The following is a 20,628-nucleotide window of genomic DNA, read 5'->3' as shown; positions in this document are numbered from 1 at the left end:
AGCATGACTATGTTTCTATGCCGTTAGGGAGCAATTTAATTTGGGAAAAATCCAGACATCTTAAAGCGTAACTCTCACCAAAATGCAACCTAGGGTCTTCTTGTGAATGTACTCAAGACAAGCTTTTGTTTAAAGGTCCCATGACATGGTGCTCTTTGGATGTTTTTATGTAGACCTTAGTGGTCCCTAATACTGTATCTGAAGTCTCTTTTATATAGACCTTAGTGGTCCCCTAATACTGTATCTGAAGTCTCTTTTATATAGACCTTAGTGGTCCCCTAATACTGTATCTGAAGTCTCTTTTATCTAGACCTTAGTGGTCCCCTAATACTGTATCTGAAGTCTCTTTTATCTAGACCTTAGTGGTCCCCTAATACTGTATCTGAAGTCTCTTTATATAGACCTTAGTGGTCCCTAATACTTTTTCTGAAGTCGCTTTTATATAGACCTTAGTGGTCCCCTAATACTGTCTCTGAAGTCTTTTATATAGACCTTAGTGGTCCCTAATACTGTATCTGAAGTCTCTTTTATATAGACCTTAGTGGTCCCCTAATGCTGTATCTGAAGTCTCTTTTATATAGACCTTAGTGGTCCCCTAATACTGTATCTGAAGTCTCTTTTATATAGACCTTAGTGGTCCCCTAATACTGTATCTGAAGTCTCTTTTATATGGACCTTAGTGGTCCCCTAATACTGTATCTGAAGTCTCTTTTATGTAGACCTTAGTGGTCCCTAATACTGTATCTGAAGTCTCTTTCCCAAAATTCAGCCTTGGTGCAGAATTCCAGCCACTAGAGCCAGTCCCACAATGAGCTTTCCTTAGTATGTGGCATTTTTGAGTCTGTAGCTTTTGAGGAGGGGGGGGGGGAAGGTGTAGGCTGGGGGTTTGGCCTTGACCCCCTGTCACTTTGCTTGTTTGAAAGCCATGATGTCTCTCTCTCATGGGTGGGCCAAATTCTATGGGCGGGCAAAGCAGAGAAAGGGGAGGTAACCTTGCTCCTTGTGAGGTCATAAGAGGCAAGATTCCAGATCGGCCCATCTGAGCTTTCATTTTCTCAAAAGGCAGAGCAGGATACCCCTATCACCATTTCTAGCCCCTGGGGGACCACAGACGGGCTGGGGGAACTCACATCAATGTTAAAAAACCTCATAAAGTGGAATAGTCATGCCATGAGACCTTTAAAAGCATAATAAGGACAGAAGTGCCACTTTTTAGATTGAGCGTATTTCATTTTTTGGTTATATGGCCCTTTGAATGGGAGTGCTAGGGTCACTACTATGATCGCATCAATCACCAATTTTTTTAAAACACTAGAGGCAATTATTTTCAGTCGGGTTTAAGTGTGCGAAAATTGCCGGACGACACCGTTTTGTAAACATAGCCATACTGAAAAATGCAGAGAGAATTGTGAAGGTGATAGTCTGCTGACAACTCATTTGAGCTTGAATGTAACGGATGCTCATTAATGAGGGAAACGTCATTAATAGAAAATGTTACACTCTAAAGCTTTATGATTAGAAAACAGATTGTACTTTGGGTTAAAACACTGGTCCTCAAAGTAGTACTCGCAGGACATGAACATCCGACCAGCTTGATTAATGTTAGTTATAATAATTTCAACATCACTTTTAGTACCTCATTAAATAAAACTACATAATGACTCAAGAGAAAACTTCCCCTTCTACTTCTCCTTTGTGTCAGCAACATAACAACTTTTTCATTTTTTGTACTCTCTTTGTTGTTACGGTATCAATCTGTTTTTTAACCAGGGGTGTTAATCACAATGCTTTCATTGCTATTCAATACGTAAACACGCACATTTTAATGGACTGGAACTGGGCCACTGTGGATTGGAGTGTTTCACAATCGACCTCCGTACGCGGCACACAACCACTGACACAGTCGAAAGTCGCCCAAGGCCTTTCCGTCTGCTTTTCTTGATAATCTTCTCCTGAGTCCTGTTCTCTGGGTTTCCATGATCAAAGTTCGGATTTGCTTTAATTATTTTGGATCAATCCTGGCCCTGGCTACTTCGGAGAATCGTGGCCAATGCTGAGGCAGCAAAGGAGAAGAAAAAACATGCTGAGTCGTCCTGTGCCAGTGTCTGATATGCACCCAGCGAGAAGGGGGGGGGGGGGGGGGAGTAAGAGCGAAGTATAGGCTAATGCAAGGCTCCAATCATTAGCCCTAAGTGTTCCTCATTATGTTCCTAAAGCCTCTGAAGACCTGGATCCCTAATTGATCTCATCCTGGCATTTAGTAACACTCAGGGAAGCAAAGGGCTGCTCGCTTCCCTGGCACTAACAGATAGGCTGCCTGGCTCGCCCACAAAACACTCGCTCATCACTACAAATGAAGGCCTGATACTCGGATGGCTGACCTGCGTCACACACTCCACTGCTCCAATAACAGCAGAAGCCTAAATTTTTTTTTTTTTTAAATACTTGTGTTGTCTTCCCGTCAACATTGAAAATCAACACTTTTGTTTACGCTTTTAGTCAATGTTTTTAACTTTTTCTTACGTTTTTATCCCTTTTTTCAACACTTTCGACGCGTTTTTCAATGTTTGCCCCTTTTTTTGACTTCTTAACTGGAATATGTCAACTTTTACTCAATACTATTTCAAAACCGCTTCCATTTCTTTTCTCCAAATGCTATAAAAATGAATAAGACGCCCCAAAATTAATGAAAGTAGAGATTTGTACTTGCCAAAGAGCGTTGTGTGGAATCAATCATGGTAATTAATTGGGTAGTTAAAAAGAACATCGATATAGAAAAACGGGTCAATTTGACCCAAGGACAACATGAGGGTTAGAGGAATTTAAAGGAAGGATTTTGGTCCATTCAGGGGCGATTTTGCAGCATCTGCAGACTAGATTATCAGGTCTGTATTTTATGTTCCTGCTGGTTGTGTGATGCGAACATTTCCAACGTGGTTTAAACTTTGTTTTCTGTTTAAAAATCTGCTTTAACACCCTGAATGGACAGGGCTGATTTCTACGTAGTCTCACATGGATTGCAATGTCCCGTGGGGGACTTTTAATGCATTCATCATTGCTAAACTATCTTAAAATCAACAAAGAAACTGAAGTAAAATGTAGCAATCACTGCTGTGTGACGTTATCTATCTATCTCACTAAGACCTGACCTCACTAAGGCGTTTGACATGGTTAATCATTATATTCTTTTTGATAAATTATATGCTATTGGTCTTTCCAAATCGGCTGTTCTCTGGTTTAATGCATATCTTCACTATAGACGTCAAAGTGTGTCTCTTAATGCTACTCTTTCACAGTCTAGTATTATTGAAACGGGTGTCCCTCAGGGTTCTTCCCTAGGGCCCCTTTTATTTGCTATTTTTATAAATGACCTTCCTCAAATATGCTTTGACTGTCAGATTCATCTATATGCCGATGACACAGTTATATATACATCTAAATATAAAATATCTGAGATTCAAACCTCACTTCAATTTGATTTTAGTCGTATTCAAACATGGTTATCTTCTAATCTGCTTTTATTGAATAATAAGAAGTCTTATAGCATGCTTTTTGCAACTAGATCTGCACTACATAAGCAAAATAACTCTCTTGAGGTAAAATTTTTGGATGGTACACCTTTAACATATGTTAAGGAGTTTAAATATCTGGGCCTCTGGCTCGACTCCCAACTTACCTTTAGACCTCATATTAATTCTCTTGTGAGAAAAATAAGTTGTAGCTTAAGAATGTTATATCGCTCAATTAATTGTTTTACAAAACAGATCAGATTAAAAATTATTACCCAATTATTATTACCTATAATCGATTATGCAGATGTTGTTTACCAGAACACAGCTGAAACCAATCTTAAGCCTCTGAATGTGATTTATAATAGTCTTTGCAGATTTGTCCTGAGGTGTCCATTCAGGACGCATCATTGTCAAATGTATCAGTCGTTGAATCTTTTATCACTAAATGCTCGACGTCAGTTTCACTGGCTGCAGTTTGTTCACAAATGTATTTTTTCAGATTACCCATTTTATCTGAAACAACATTTGATTGTATATCAATCATCCTATAGCCTTAGAGACACTGACCATCTTTTCTTTTCAGTACCACATATATCTAAAGAAATTGGGAGGAGAGCTTTTAAATTTAAAGCCCCTTCCGATTGGAATGGTTTACCAAGGTCTTTTAGAGCTCTTTCCTCCTTTCACCAGTTTAAGATGTCTCTTTATAATTATTTGCATACAAGCTGCAATTGTTTTTCTCATACTTGATATTTATAATTGATACTTATACTTGATATTTTTATTTTTATTTATTTATTTATTTTTAAATGTTTTTGTTTGTTTACATGTATGTACACGTACAGTATGTATGCATGTATTTGTGTGTGTCGTGTATATGAATATATTTGTAAGTAACTGTGTAAACGTATGTGCGCATGTATCTTTATGTGTGTATACTTGTACATACTATATGTATATTTTATTTATTTCTTAACTGTTATTATTATTATTATTATTAACTATAACTGTTTTTTGTTTTTTGTTTAATATTTATTGGTTGGAATGGGAAGGATATGGTGATTTTGGTGTGATGGAAAGCTTTTTTTTTTTTTTTTTTTTGTTTGTCAGTATGTGCGTATGTTTGGGGTGTATGTTTTTATTTTTATTTTATTTTTTTATTTTTATTTTTATTATTCCCCTCAAGCTGTTTTGTTAATTGTCTTGTCTACATGTGAATGTACTGTATATTTTCTTTGCCCTTAGGGACCCCCTCGAAAACGAGATGTCACATCTCAAGGGATTATTCCTAATAAAGAATTTCTAATCTCAATGGGGACGTTCCTAAGCTATGTGGTAAACCACAGAAATTTAGGACTATATAACATATGAGCACCAAATTGGAATAATCAAGTTGTTAGAACTAGGTTCTGACACAGGGCCACAACAACAGATAATAAAGCTGGATCCACCTTAAAGTAAATAGTTCAACACTTTGGGAAATAGTCTCATTCGTTTTTCAAAAAGAAGAATAAATACCAATCAATTAGCTTATCTTAGCAAAGACAGTGGAAGCAGGCGTAAATAACCAGCCTGGCTCGGTCCAAAGTTAAAAGAAATACACCAAAACGCTCCTGTGGGTCATTTTAGAGGGTAAGAATACATGGCCTATGTTGTCCTATGGTTTGGAGGACTCGTTGCACAGAAAACAGGGCTGTTGATGGACGTAGTATTAGTTCTTGTTGCAGGAACTGGTGACCTTTGCATCTTTTGTTCCATTGTTGCAACCTTTTTAACATTTAGCTGAATCTCTGAGCCAGGTGATCCTTGATGAACCTGTCTGTGATTCACTCAACATCCTCTGATCTTAACTATTGTGCAAATTAATTAATAATTCTGCTTTTTTTAACTCAAAAATCATGTGAACTAGGTCTATTGACCAGGAATTTAGAAAAAAGCGATTAAAAAAAGTGAAAAACAATTGTAACCCTCCTGTTGTCCCCGGGTCAAATTTGACCCATTTTCAAACAGTTTCTATGTCAGAAATTTGGGTTTCTTTCAACCAAATTGTCAAACAAAAAGAAACGTTGATGATTCCCTACATCGCTCTTCACAAGTGAAATTAATGATCAGTTCAACACTTGTATTGAATTTGGGTGTTTTTATTTAATTTTATAGCATTTGGAAAAAAAAGTAGATAAAAGAAAGTTGAAAAATGTTGGAAAAGCTTCTTAAATGTGGGGAAAAAAATAGAAAAACATTTAAAAAAAAAACATTGGACGTAGTGACAAACATTTACATTTTTAATCTTGGTCGAGAAAAACAAAAAGGTGCATGGTCCATGGGAAGACAACACAAGGGTTAACATTTACATGCATTTAGACATGCAAGTAGGTAGGCAGGACAGTGTAGGCTGAATGCCCCGGTCCATTATGTAAATTAAAAAGAATTATTAAACATACGCTGCAAAGGTTCAGGGTTTGATTCCCATTGGGACCTGCTCTGTTAAAACATGCATGTAGTGATGGTGCTGTGAGGCACCATGTGATACTTTGGAGTCCAATATGTTGCATGTGATATTAAAGCTTCTGAAATTGCTTTGAGAGCAATTTGAAAATTAAATTTGAAGTTCCCAGACTGCAAAATGTGCCTAGTTTGAGTCCCAGGGGGCGGCAGCCCACTCTGAGATGATTCCTCTGCATGTTTTCTATTTAGTTGTCCACATTTGCATCTAATTAAACATTTAAAGATGCCTTGCCAAAAGTATTTCATTTCTTTATGGTAATGTCTAAAGTTCCACCATGGAATTTTTTGTGGAAAAAATGCCCTGGTTACCTTGGTTATCTTGTTTCAAGCCATTCTAGCGTGGTGTAGAAAGCCTGCGGAAGACTCAGCTCCATATGGGCCAGTTCTCATTAATATTCCACGAGTTACGCTGCTTGACTCTGATTGGCTAACACCTAGCCAATGAGAGCCTGGCCATCAACATCCTTTACCCAGCGCAACTGGGCAAGCTCATGAATATTAATGAGCTCAGGGAACATGGCATCAGACTGACCAGCTTGTTGCCCCGTGTGCGCTGATGCCCTCTTCTGTTGCCAGTACCGAATGCCTCCCTACAGTTGCTTAATAAAAGTGGGCTTTCCACACAAAAATGGGGCCTAAAAAAATGAATTTAACTGTGTCGGGCTCGGGTCGGGCTCGGACAGAAAAACGAGGCCCGATCCGAACTCTAATAGGGACCTAACATAATAAAAAAATTAAAAGAATGGTTTTGTGTGCCAGGGCACCTTTAATAACATCTGGGTTTTTTTGTTGATGTTTTTTTACTGAAAATCTCAAATCTTTTTTTGTTATTACTATGTATAAAAGGGGAGAGAGAAGGGATTGACACGCAGCGTAGGGCTGCAGGTTGAAGCCGACCCGGTGGCTGTGCGTCGAGGACCGGGCCTCCACACATGGGCGCGCGCCACCATGTGAGCTACCCAGGCGCCTGTGCACATACATCTGCCAGGATTCCTTCATTTCTCATATTCTCTTCATCACTGTCAGTGTTGAGATTCAGGATTGTTTATTTGATTTAACATACATTGTCGGTGATTTTGTTATTGCATCAAACATTAATGTTCCACAGTTTTTCTTGTATTTCTGAACTACGCGACAGAGCGCGACATGGTTTTTTACCTTAACCCTTGTGTTGTCTTCCCGTCAACCATGAAAAAAAGGGTTTTTATCAACGTGTTATTGCTTTTTTTGACATTTTTTGTCACTTTTTCAATGTTTTGTGTGCTTTTTTTGATGTTTTTTTCAAAGTTATTTGATATTTATAATGCTGACATTTTCAGTGCTTATTTGGAAGGCCCCTTTTTTGTGATTAAAAAAACTAAAAACGGGTCAAATATGACCCGAGGACAACAGGAGGGTTAAAGTCATAGACTAGGTCGGCATTACTGGCAACGCCCACTAAAACGTCATTTCCTTTCATGCCTTGGGGAACACAAACCATAAGAACCAAAGGGCGTAGACCTTGTTAGCGGTCAATCTTTACTCTTTGTCACATTTGTGATTGTTTTATTTTTCTTGCCACATTGACGAAAACTGTGTGGCGATCTGCGCCTCTGATAGGTTTGTATATTACGGCGGCCGACAGGGACAAACACACCGCAACTTAATGAAACACACGCAAACAGACAAAACACAAGCACATTAAGAAAACACCTTCATTAATTTAACAACACATCCGAATACACCAACTCGCTGCAAATACAGAAACAATGCAAACAGAAAGGCACACAAACTCCAAAAACAAATGCAACAAAAAAACGTATATGTTTTAAATTATTAAAAAAGTAAAGTATAAAATAACAGGACCTGATTTTAATAAAATTGCAACAAAAGGAAAGTGTACAAGAAAAGGCAATGTCCCAAATAAAAACCGTTTAGGAAATTAAAGAGCGCTGGAATCTGGCAGAATGACAGCGATAAGGAATGAAGAGCGGGCTCATTAGGCAGGCTGTCTGTCAGAATAGTTTTTAACTGAAATTAGAAAACACTGAAAACTCTCCCCCCCGTCTTTCTAAATAGCTTGAACAACAACAAAACCGGATGTACACATCTATCTTCTGTTCTGTCCAACTCCACTTCGATTACAGAAATGTACCGTAGCCGCAAAACAGTTATGTAAGAATTGCCCTTCTCTGAAACTGAGTTCCAGCCCTGAGGGGACATTGATAATATACTCGGTTATATATGGTGCAAATCTGTCTGCTGATCAATAATGTATTATCATACATCAAGTTTTGGAAATGAACCTGCCCAGAAGTTAATTATTGTAGAGATGGTAGCGAACTCCACCAGAGCAGTCGATCCGTTTTTCATTAGAGGACTTGGGAGATTGATCACAGAAAAAAGATATATATACACTGTATATATATATATATATATATATATATATGTTATGATTTGTTATGATGGGAGATGCAAGTGATAAATATCGGCTGGGCGCCGGCAGAACAAATGAAACAGGCTGAGGGCAGGTTCATAAATAACACAGTAGCTTTAATTTGGCTGAAGCGGGATGCTAACTGACACGGGATGATTTCTGAGAGGGGCAGCTGGCAGCGCCGAGTGCTGAGCTCTCCACCTCTCTCCTGGAACAACGCTATAAATCCCAGCATGCTCCTGGGGGGGCTCAGTTCTGCAGCCGACCCTGATCTCTGAACTCTGACCCCTGACTTTTATTTATTGTTGTTTAACACTGCAAAGGTACTTTGGAGTACCGAAGGATGTACCTGAGATTTTTGCAAAATGCCAAGTTAAAAACATGTTATGCCTTATTCTGAAAAGAATGATACTATAATAATGACTGATCTTAGTGATGGATTCTAAACATTTGAATTGTAGCATTTAGATGTTTTTCAGTTAGGTTTTTGTTTAGTAAATCCATCACTGCCAGCGCTGTATTGTGCTCATTTTGCACTCGTCAGGGGGCTTAAAAACAATTCAAAGGGGGTACATTATTGAAAAAACTTTGCGTATGACTGCTTTAGAGGCTGTTGACTGTAGCCTACTAAAATTGTTTTCCTTTGCCATATATTTATGTGCTGGGGAATTTCAGTTGTTGTTGTATATGGTGCAAAAGTCTGCCGTCCATATTAATGACTACAAGTAAATTCTAAATAACACATTACCTTAACATGCATTGGGTTTTATAGACAATCTTGCAACTTGGATGACTTAAGACAAACATACAAAACATGTGGATCCGCGTATGATGATAATTCATAATAAAGTTTGAGGGCCTCGGGAATTACAGGAGTTTCCTGTGAGAAACAACAAAAACGGGAGAGCGCTAGGGGATGGCCTTAAAATACGGGAGCAACCCCGGGAAAATGGTTCCCTTATGTTTTTCCACTTCAAGTTTGACCTTCCATTTTACAAAAACAACCCAGAACGGAGACTTTTTTTTCTTTTCATTATGTTCATACTTCTAGTTGGAACTTACAATCAGGCTGTAGGAAAACAGAGGCCTGACCGTAAATACTGACGACAGCCAACACTTACCACAGCTAATGAATGCCACAACTCGAAATGTTACACTGAAGTGAAATATCACTCAAGGTAACATGACAGTCCAGGGAGTCATTCTGTCACCGCTTGTATTTTGTCCGTCTACGTGGAGGCTAACCTTTTATTTAATGAACAAACCGCCAGACTTTCACTTTTCTAAGTCACCGTGTTCTCTGTAAAATGTCAATTCTGTCCCAATGTCTATCCTGCGAGTTCAGGATAAGGACATTTATTTAATATCAAGACTCGACAGGCAGCGTCTGACATCCAGGGCTTCTTTACTTGAAATACTTCAGGAGAGACGACGAATGACCTTCTCTGAATCACCACATTTAATCATCAATTTATTTCACGAACTGGTAGAGCCTGATTTAATTTACTGTGGGATATGTGTGTGTGTGTGTGTGTGTGGTGTGTTGTGTGTGTGTGTGTGTGTGGTGTGTGTGTGTGTGTGTGTGTGTGTGTGTGTGTGTGTGTAGAGATGGCCCAGGCCAGCTCAGGGTAACATTGCAGTAGCAGACAGGTAATTGGCTACAGGGCCAACCGAATATTTGGCCTGCTAATAGAAATGATCAGAGGTGGAAGAAGCACTCAGATGCTTTACTGCAGTAAAAGTACTAACACCAAATTGTAAAAATACTCTGTATCAAGTAAAAGTCCTGCATTGAAATATTTACTTAAGTAAAAGTATGGAAGTATCATTGTGAAAATGTACTAAAAGTATTAGTAGTAGTACTCAATGCAGAAACATCCTCCCATCTTAGAAACTAGATAGAGTGTTTAATGGTCTAATCATTTCAGCTGAACTTATTATATTGACATTATATTGTTGGGTGGTTAAATTTATAATTTGATAAACTAAATGTGTTTTGTGTGCAACAATCTTAATCTGTAAATCCTTCTGTTGTCTTCTGGGTCAAATTTGACCCATTTTCAAAAAAAAACTATATCAGAAATTGCCAAAAAAGAAAATGGATGGTTCCATTTAATGCTCTTCTCAGGTAAAATGAAGGATCAGTACACTAGTTTCATTAAATTTGGGGTGTTTTATTAAATTTATAGCATATTTCTGCTTTCCAAACTCCAAAAGGAGGTTTAGTGTCTATTCCAAGAATAAATGTAAAACCTGTATGGGCCGGGGCAGTGTCAAATGTAAAAGTGACAAAAATGTTAAACAAAGGTTCAAAAATGTAGAAAAAAAGTAAAAAAAAAAAGCAACACAAAAGGAGAAAAAAAACAACTTAAAAACAGAAAAAAAATAATGCGACGATAAGCTGAAAAAATAAAATTTAACAATAAAGCGCAAGATGTTGAAAAAAGTTGAAACACAAGGTTAAAGTAACTAAAGCTCTCAGATTAATGTAGTGGAGTCAAAAGTTCAATATTTCTCTTTTTTTAAAGTATTTAAAGTATGAGTACTCCAAATTTGTACTTGAGTAAATGTTCTTAGTTACATTCCACCAATGGAAATGATGGATTACATTGTCTCTATAGATATGGATTGTGCATTAATTTCCCCCTTGAACAGGTCCTGTTAATAATTATAATTATAATTACTGGGGCTATATTTCAGCCCAGAGGTGAAATGTCGAGATGACGTGTTTATGTGAACAGCTCGCTGTTTCCACTTGGGTGTCATTGAATATAGAAATCTATAGAGGGAAAGGTCACACTCTGCACATATTGTTCTGGTGAAGATGAATAGTTTGCATACTGAGGAGTCTGTTGCATGCTGCTGTGCATAGTAACGATCTGTGTGAGCCCCCAGAAAGGAAAGAGGCGATCAATCTGAGTTATCACAGCGAGGCGGCTGTGAAATGAGCAAAAGCACCGGATCAAAAGAGGAAAAGGAAACGACTGTTTGTCTCTCCGGAGAAGCTGAGCTCTCGGAACCTGGAGATGCTTTATTTGTTGCGGTTGCACTGCGGCAAATGAAGCTATAAAAATACACACACACAAACACACACACACACACATACACACACACAGAGCCTTGGTGTAAATCACCTCCGATACCTGATTAAAAGCGTAAACAGAAAAGCCATGTACTTCTCTTTTTCCGCTCCTGCACAACTGTGAGATAATAAATTCAGTCCATAATTGTATCTAAATTTCCCTCGAGGGGAATTTGTGGGCGAACTATAAATACACCGCGAATTTAACATAAACCTTTTTTTTATCAAAAGGTAAGCACATTCGATGCAAAAGACACACACATTTAAAGGCTTTAATTCATGCATACATGGAGCCATACATCTAGAAATATCCGGGCAAACATACACACACACATACACACGCACACACACACACACACACACACACACACACACACACACGCACGTGTGTGGCTCTCTTTGTGGGGAGCCATCATTGACATAATGCATTCCCTAGCCCCTAACCCTAACCTTAACCATCACAACTAAATGCCTAACCTTAACCCTTAACCTCCCCCTAACCATAACCTCATTCTAACCCTAACCCTAAAACCAAGTCTTAACCCCCACACAGCCCTTTAAAGCTGTGTGGTCCAGCATTTTGGTCCCCACAAAGCTGTCAGACCCCAGGAATATAGTTAAACAAGCCCCCCCCCCCCCACACACACACACCCCATGTTGTAGAGGAGAGCCTCCCCCAAAGCTTCCTACTACTTACGAAATTGTGCTGTTTCAACAACCCCCTCCTGCCCGGCAGAAAAAGCAAAGGCAGAGATGTCAATGGCTGTTCAAAGGCCTGTCAATCACTTAGACTGACTGATTGGTATTCCCTGATGGTCATGGTTTGTGCGTTGGCATTCTCTTAATGCAACGCCCACACCGGTTTGATAAATCATTCCTGCCCAGCGGTCGATATAAGCCGGCGATGCGCTGGAGGACACGGTCCCGTTCACCCGGTGCACCTCAAGGTCAGGGCCTGTGCTGTGATTCTGGCTCAGATATGGACCGCTATGGTTCATAGCAGTGATGAAAGAAGTATTCAGATACTTCACCTAAGTATAAGTACTAACCCCACACTGTGAAAATACTCTGTTACACGTAAAAGTCCTGCATTGAAAATGTTACTTAAGTAAAAGCATGTAAGTGTCATCGGGAAAATGTACTCAAAGTATTAAAAGTAAAAGTACTCGATGCATAATAATGAACAAGAAACAATTCAAACAGTGTGTGTTTAATGGTCTAAACATTTCAGCTGGACCTGTAGGCCGTTATATTGTAGGCTAGTTTTATAATAAGTGAGAAAAACATGTCCGCAACGCTGCTTTAAGCTCCCATAAATTAATACAAAGGCAACGATTGACCCTACTGGGTCTTCTTCAGGAAAATACTGGACTCATTATGACAAAAGGGATATATGTAGGCATTACATGTTCCTTGCTTTGATGTTTATTTTCTTATACTGGACTGTAACTTTTATTCTTGTGTTTTATCTGTTTTTATTTTTTTATTTTTAACTGTTTCTTCTGTGTTTTATCTGTTTTTATTTTTTACCTGTTTTTGTGTAAAGCACTTTGAATTGCCCTGTTAATGAAATGTGCTCTACAGATAAAGCTGCCTTGCCTTGCCTACAATCAGCTGACCCGACATGTGACTTCAATTAGTTTGATTAGGTCTAAAAAACCTAATAGCCCCACTCATGACTCAATTAAGAGAACACCTTCATACAGGTTTTTAACAGCCTTATACATCTCAATAGAAGGCTGTTCCAATGCAGTATCCCCAAAGCAGTACACAACATTGCCATCCCTAAAAAAACAACAACCATAGACTGTAGGCTAACACACTTGCAACATGACAATCATTTGTTCTGTTTTCTGATTGGATGATTGGGTTTTGTACACATTTGGAGTAGCTGGTGCTCTGATCCCCAGTGACTAGTCTAATATAAATATTTAATAATGAGCATTATCAGAGGGAGCCTGAGATCTAAGACGGACAGTGCTGACTGCTGCCTCTCTATATTGAGGTCAAGGGTCAGCTTCACTCGTTCCACTGGTGTTCCTCAAACTAGTGACGGTGTTTTAAAATATGGTTCTTCATTTTGTTCAGGATCAGGGCAGCATGTGAAAAAATGTGGCCCTAATCTGATTTTTCTAAAATGTTTTTTTTTTAAGTAAAAAAAAATCCGAATTCTAAAATCAAGTCAGAATTAAGTCTGACTTTTTTCTCATAATTCTGACTTAAATCCTTTTTAACTGTACATACAGTTAAAAACTTTAGCAAATTGAAGTTGAGATGTGCTGGCATCAGGAGAAATGACCTCACCTTCTTGCCATTTTCTTTCACTCATCTTGACAGAATTCCCAGATTTAAAACCTGAATACAAGATTAAATGTTTTGAACACTGATGAACATCTTGCGGGTCCAGTCTCAATCTCAGTCCTCGGTTCTCCTCTCCTGCCTCTTTGATGAATGATTAGAGTGGGGACAGAAAGAGAGAGAGAGGGGGGAGAGAGGGGGGAGAGAGGGGGGAGATATGTGCGAGCATTAAATGTTGAATTCGTCAGGCCTGGCCCCGGCCATTGCCCAGGCTAATCAATGTTTAGTAATAGGCGGAATGTGGAATGAGATGTGTGTTGGTGTGTGTGTGTGTGTGGTGTGGGGGGGGTCGGTCTGGATGGAAGTGAAAGAGATATCAATTAGGAGCAAACTGCAAAGTCCGACCATGGGAGCTGAGACGGCAAAATCCCGACTCTGGTTCATTAACTAAACAGTGTGTGCTGAATGCAAAACTCCTCCTCAAACACCCCCCCCCCCCCCCCCCCCCCCCCCCCCCCCCACAACCCAGCCCACCCAGCCCATGGGTAAAACGGCTACCTTATTCAATGGGAAGAAGGGAGTCTCTGCAGCACGTAGAAAAACGCCTCTGATAGTTCACATACTGAAACACCTCCGAGGTCGTGCAGGGAAATATTATTCAAACACATGATGCAATAGAGCGAAACGTGCAGGGGACCCTGCAGGTTGGAAATGCAAAACAGGAGCCAAACACATTATTCCAAATTATATCATGAGATATTTGCATACAATGTGCATTCGGTGTAAATTGGGGAAAAAAACAGCGGGTAAAAGTAAATTGGCTCATTCCCTGTGTGCAGTTTGTTCCCAATAAAGAAAAACAAATTAAAAAAATGTATAATGTAGTTTTGTAAACACATCTGGAGGATTTGTAGCAATGCAACTTCACTAGCAACGCATGGAAATGAAATTTTATCAGAATACAGCGTAGAAAATCTGCTTATAGGACATGTAGGAAATATTTGATAGAATAGAACAACACAATGTAATTCTGCTAAATAAAACATCTCATTCATTAGTAGTTTCAATTGTTTCCATTGAAAAAAAAATCCAGTGCTGGTCCCATGGTATGAGCATTTTGGATGGTCACCATGGAAGCATGAATTGGTCATGTGACAAGGGCTGGGACGATTGGCTAAAGAGGCAGCCAAGTGACAGTACTCTGATCCATCCAATTGTCAGATTGACAGCACTTTAACCCAATGGATTGGGAGGGGGGCACCAGGGGGGGGGCTGTCAAATTTCAGGGGGGGCACTTCTAGCTCCGCCCCTGGTTGTCTGAAGTTGTATGAAGTCTCTAAAGCCAAAGCTTCTGATGAATGACAGAGTCTGGTTTAAGTCGAGTGTGAAGTCTTTTGGGGACGTGTACCACTCTCTGAAGGACCTGTGTGTGTCGAGTCCAGGTCTCAAACTTGAGTCCCCATCTCTGCGTCAGGTTGGGTTCTACCTTCCTACACAAGTACTGTGTGAAACTCCTTTCATAAAGTATGACAACTTAAAAGGGACAGAGTATACTGGTCCAAATGGACAGAGCCGAGCCATACAGTATGTACTGGACATATGGGGGCTTTTAGACCCGTTGGCCCTCATTTATCAACCTAACGTAGAAACCAGCGCAGGTATTGGCGCAGAAATCATTTTACGACAGGTTTCACATGTGATTCATGAAATGTTCGCATCACACCAATCAGAGTGGAAGAAGGGTCGTACATTGATAAATGCAGCAGCTGGAAATTTCGCGCCCCAATATATATTCTCGGTTTTGAGGCCTTGTGGACCACCACCCAAAGGGTCTGGAAAAACACTCATAGAGAACCGACTCATGGAGGTCTAATAAAAGAGCCAGATCTGCCATTGCTGATTAGTGATCAGCTAATGACTTCTCCTTCTTCTGTTAAACTGATTACATGCTGCAACGCAAGACTCAAAAATTTGCGTGCACAAGTTTTAACCTGACGTGAGATTTGATCAGAGCCTCCGCTCACGTCCATATTGATAAATGGCGAGCTTTGCATAGAAATGACCTTTCACCTGTTTTCTGTCATACGTTCGTTTTGTAAATCAGGGCCTATGTTTCCAGCTCTAAAAACTCTAGATCCTACAACTCCCATCATGCACTGCAAAAGCATCTTTCATCCGGCCTGGCTGGTAATCACATACGTCTTTCAAACTCTACTAGCTCCAGTTGTTAACGCCAGTAATAAGGATCCAATAGAAGAATACACAATTTTACATAACCCTACGCACAAGTACTTGCACTTTAAATATATAAGTACATCTTGCAACTTTTACTTGAATAATGATCTGAATACGTCTTGCATCTCTAAATAAAAGTTAGTATTAAAAGTGTTGATACTTTATGAAAATGAATAAATCATGTGGGACTCTACAAACTCCAAATCTGATGCTATTATTCATGATCCCATGAGAGCCATTTAACTGGGCAGGGCAGTGACATCAGATGCTTTTTCACTCTTTATTAAATGCATTCACCTTGTTGATGATGCATTAGGCGTCCCATAGTGGCCCGCAGCCAAAAAACTCCTGAATCCAACCTCCTCCTCCACCGTCCACCTGATCTATCTAGCACACAGTCCTCCGATGGTCTGCAAAACCACCTTCAGAAACTGTATGTTCATTGTTGATTGATCTGTTGAAAATTTTCTCAATTAATCGATTAGTTAATTGTTTGATCAATTAAAAGTCAGAAAATTGTGAAAAATGTCAATCAGTGTTTTCCAAAGCCCGAGATGACGTCCTCAAATGCAGTGTTGTAGCACCTGAGATCAGTCTTCAGGTCTCATGCTGATCTTCAGATGAATTTTTGAAGGTCTCGGCCCCTTCTCGGAAACAACTGCATTTTTACTGGGTCTCGTCTCGGTCTTTGGTAAAGAGGACTCTGTTTTTATTTTATTTCAAGACCGGCCAAGACCTGAACTGCAGGGACATCACTGAATTGCCTTTGCATTGTCTGATTCATGCCTATGTGTTAAAACTTGCAAATACAACCAATAACTTGACTTATATCTAATTTAAAAAATTGGTACCGTAAACCCCCGCTCCCTGCCCCTTTTACACGCATTCCCAACAAAGTCAATGCACGGGACAGGAGAAGAAGCTCAATCACAAATCTGGATCTGGTCTTGACTTGGTACCAACCCCTCAAAGTCTCTGTCTTGTCTGGGTCTCGATACACTCTGGTCTTGGTGATGACTTGGTCTTGGTTTAGGTGGTCTTGACTACAACACTGCTCAAATGTCTCGTTTTGTCCACAACTCAAAGATATTCAGACTACTGTCACAAAGGAGTGAAGAAACTAGGAAATATTCATATGTAACCCTTGTGTTGTCCTCTCGGGTCAAAATTTTTCAGACTTTGTTTTTGTTTTCACTAACACCACGTTACTACCACTAGTTTTACACTACTTTTTGGAATTCATGGTCAATAACCCTCATTTATTATACCTAATATTTGAGTTCAAAAAGCAGAAATTATGAATTATTTTGACTAATAGTTAAGATCAGAGGAGATGAGTTTAGTCAGGAATGAAAGTGTTGTAAGGAATCCAATCCATTTTTTTGTAGTAATTTGGTTAAAAAAGAAACATTTCAGATATAGACATTTTTTAAAGGGGTCAAATTTGACCCAAGGACAACAGGAAGGATAATAAGCTGACAGAGAATTTTTACTTTTTTCATAAGAAATGGCTGAAACCCATTCATTGATTACCAAAAAAGTTGGCAATTCATTTAATAGAATTTCACTTTAAACACAAAACTGGCAATTACCGAATCCCAAGTGTAATGTTGCAAAGACCAATCATTTGTCTGCTATTAAACTGATCGGCAACTATTTTGATAATTTATCAGTTTGAGTCATTTTTCTACAAAAAAGAGGAAACATTCTGTGATTCAACGTTCTTATATGTGAATATTTTCTAGTTTCTTCTCTGCTCTGTGACAGTAAAAAAAATATTTCAGAGTTGTGGCCAAAACGAGACATTTGAGGACGTCATCTTGGGCTTTGGGAAACACTGATCGACATTTTTCACAATTTTCTAACATTTTTCACCATTTTCGGACATTTTAAAAACCCAAAAAACGAATCTATTAATCAACACAATAATCAACAGTTTAATCGACAGTGAAAATAATCATTATGTGCAACCCAGCCCGTTCTAAAATTACCAACTGATGGTGACAATAGCCATGTTTTTTAGTTTTTATTTCATTTGTCATAGACGAAATAATGGCTGCAACGTCCAATTGCGTGGCAGCGTTACCACAAGCCCCGCCTACTGCTGCAACGCTAACGTGAGGTTTTGGTGGCTCAGGGGTTTAGCATACGTGCATGTAAGAGGACGTTGATGAAGAGGCAACTTTGTAGGTAACAAGGATGAGTAAGTGTTGCTTCCAGCAGCAAAGGGAACAGGAGATGACCTAAAAATAAAATCAACACGGGTACACCAGGGGAAAATAGAAAAAGAAAACATGCACAAAATATATCTGGATGTTCCTAGCTGCTGGCAAAAGTATGCCTACTACGTCAAATTGTGATGCATCCTGCAAAAAAACAACTCATATTTGAATTCAGAGAGTAAAGAAATGGATGTTGGACTAAAGAAACACTCATTTGGGCGCCCGGTTAGCTCAAACGGTAGAGTGTGCGCCCACGTGTAGAGGTTTAATCCTCCACGCAGAGGCCCTGGCTTCTGATCTGACATGTGTCTGACATGTCTTCCCCCTTTCATATCTAAAGCTGTCCTGATGACTAAAGACAGAAAGGCTGAAAAAAACAACAAACACTAATTTTGTCGATTAATTGATAAGTTGATTTAATCGACAGATCTGTAAAACTGAGTTTCTCCGCAAAGAATCATGCAAAAGCACCACTTTAAATCTTGTGTTTACCAGAGATGTGCTCATACATTTCTTGGAAATAAATTATTACAGATGACAAAAAGCCTAATCAGTTGCAACGGGATTGGTTGCAACTAATCAACCAACACCAAAACGAGCGATTAATCGACTAATCGACAAAGAGGGGGTGGCTGCCCCTCCTGATGTGACGGATCTGCTATTTGTTTTTCCCTTTGGTGTTTTGTGGATCTGCTTGATGTGCAACCAGTGCAGCAGCAGCGGATTCAACTGCTGTTAATCGATTAATGGATTGCTTGTAATAAAAACTGAAATTACAACAACTGATTGTCTTATTGAACCGGCGAGACCAATGAGATAAGCTTTACTTTCCCAGGAAAGGTCACTGTAAACAAGAGAGACTAAGAAATGAGGGACATGATTCATATTTTCATTGCTTTTGGATTAAAAGTCACCTTTACATGGATGGAAAACACATCTACAGTCTACACACATGACCTCCACAAGCTTAAACATCGGTGTGAAAGTGTGTGTGTGTGTGTGTGTGTGTGTGTGTGTGTGTGTGTGTGTGTGTGTGTGTGTGTGTTTGTGTGTGTTTGTGTGCATCTGTTATGGCTATCAACAGCTTTAGTCATAACTAAGAGCATCATATAAATGCCAAGACATGGCACCCTGAGAGGGTACCTTTCTCCCCCCCACCCCCCCACATGCCTGTTGACACTCTGGAGAAACACATCATAAACACGCAGACCACCCACTAGTAGGCGCTGTTTTGCCCCCCCGTTCATTTCTTCCTGCATGGATTCAATGCGACTTAATGCAACTCACTGTACAGCCTGCACGTGCACATGAGCCATAACGCACCCAACCACAGAGGCAACTTTTCAAAAGATTTCACTTCAATCCCCCCCCACACACACAAACACACTTCAAGACTTCTGAAGGCAGCTCTGGTTTTCATGCACGCCCCAAATGGCAGCAAAGCAATACAAATGCAAATGTGTCAATGTTATCAGAATCCACACAAATCACACACACACACACACACACATACACACACACACACACATGGTTATGCTTTCAGAAGTGAAGTCCATTTCATGCCTCTGCTTACCTGAAAAACACTATCGTTTCCCACAAATAGATCCCCAGCGCGTTTAGTCGGCACATTTTTGCCAGTCTCATTTTGTTTGGAGGGTTAGGGGGGTGAAGGTGTTGTTGAAGGGGGGGGGTCACACTCTTGAGAGGATGAATTCCACTCCAGAAAAAAAAAAATCCTTTAGTGTTAGAAAAGGAGGAGGAAGAGGAGGAGGAGGAGAAGAGGGGAGGGGGGTTTGATATGGTTTATGACCTCCAAGGTGAGCCGAAAAATGTTCCGCTTATTGTCTGTGTGTGTGTGTCTGTGTGTGTGTGTGTGTGTGTGTGTGTGTGTGTTTGTGTGTGGTTTGTGTGTGTGTGTGTGTGTGTGTTTCAGATCCCGGAGTCGCCGGTACCGAGCCGCGGGATGCTCATGACCTCACCGGCCATGAAATCATGCCTGTGTCCGCTTTTCACGCCTCCAGCGCAGCCGCTTAGCCGGCGGGAAAAAAAAAAAAAAAATCCACAATATCCCCGAGATTGTGTTCAGGACCACGGACAGAGGCAGAGACACCGGGGTCTGCGGGGGAGGAAGCTCGTCTTTTGGTGGGGGGGCAGAGATGGGAAGCGAAGGAGTGGGGGGTGGAGGGGAGAGGGGAGGGGGGGGGTAGGGGGGGGGGGGGGGGGGAGGCTAGCCGCTCACAGGCTGCTGCTAATTAACACACTTACACCCAATTACTCTTAAGTCCAGTCCGTGCGACCCACCGCGGTTGACGGGGAAATAAAACATATTCCATCAGTGGTGGAAGACAAAGAAGAAAA

At 40.0% G+C, this 20,628-nt stretch overlaps 1 protein-coding gene across 2 annotated transcripts in view; it reads right to left on the bottom strand.

Annotated features, from left to right (window-relative positions):
• The window catches only part of glra1 (glycine receptor, alpha 1), a 127,540-nt gene extending 107,144 nt beyond the window's left edge, over positions 1–20,396 (bottom strand). For both annotated transcript variants that reach the window (XM_032527600.1, XM_032527601.1), the window contains exon 1: positions 19,844–20,396. In XM_032527600.1, coding sequence (XP_032383491.1) covers positions 19,844–19,914 — 71 coding nt within the window. In that variant the 5' untranslated portion in view covers positions 19,915–20,396. The remainder of the gene's footprint in view (positions 1–19,843) is intronic.
• Between the last annotated feature and the right edge of the window lie 232 nt (positions 20,397–20,628).

The sequence above is a fragment of the Etheostoma spectabile genome, chromosome 10 (assembly GCF_008692095.1).
Source record: "Etheostoma spectabile isolate EspeVRDwgs_2016 chromosome 10, UIUC_Espe_1.0, whole genome shotgun sequence".
NCBI classification, from domain to species: domain Eukaryota; kingdom Metazoa; phylum Chordata; class Actinopteri; order Perciformes; family Percidae; genus Etheostoma; species Etheostoma spectabile.
This window is presented reverse-complemented; position numbering and strand designations above follow the sequence as displayed.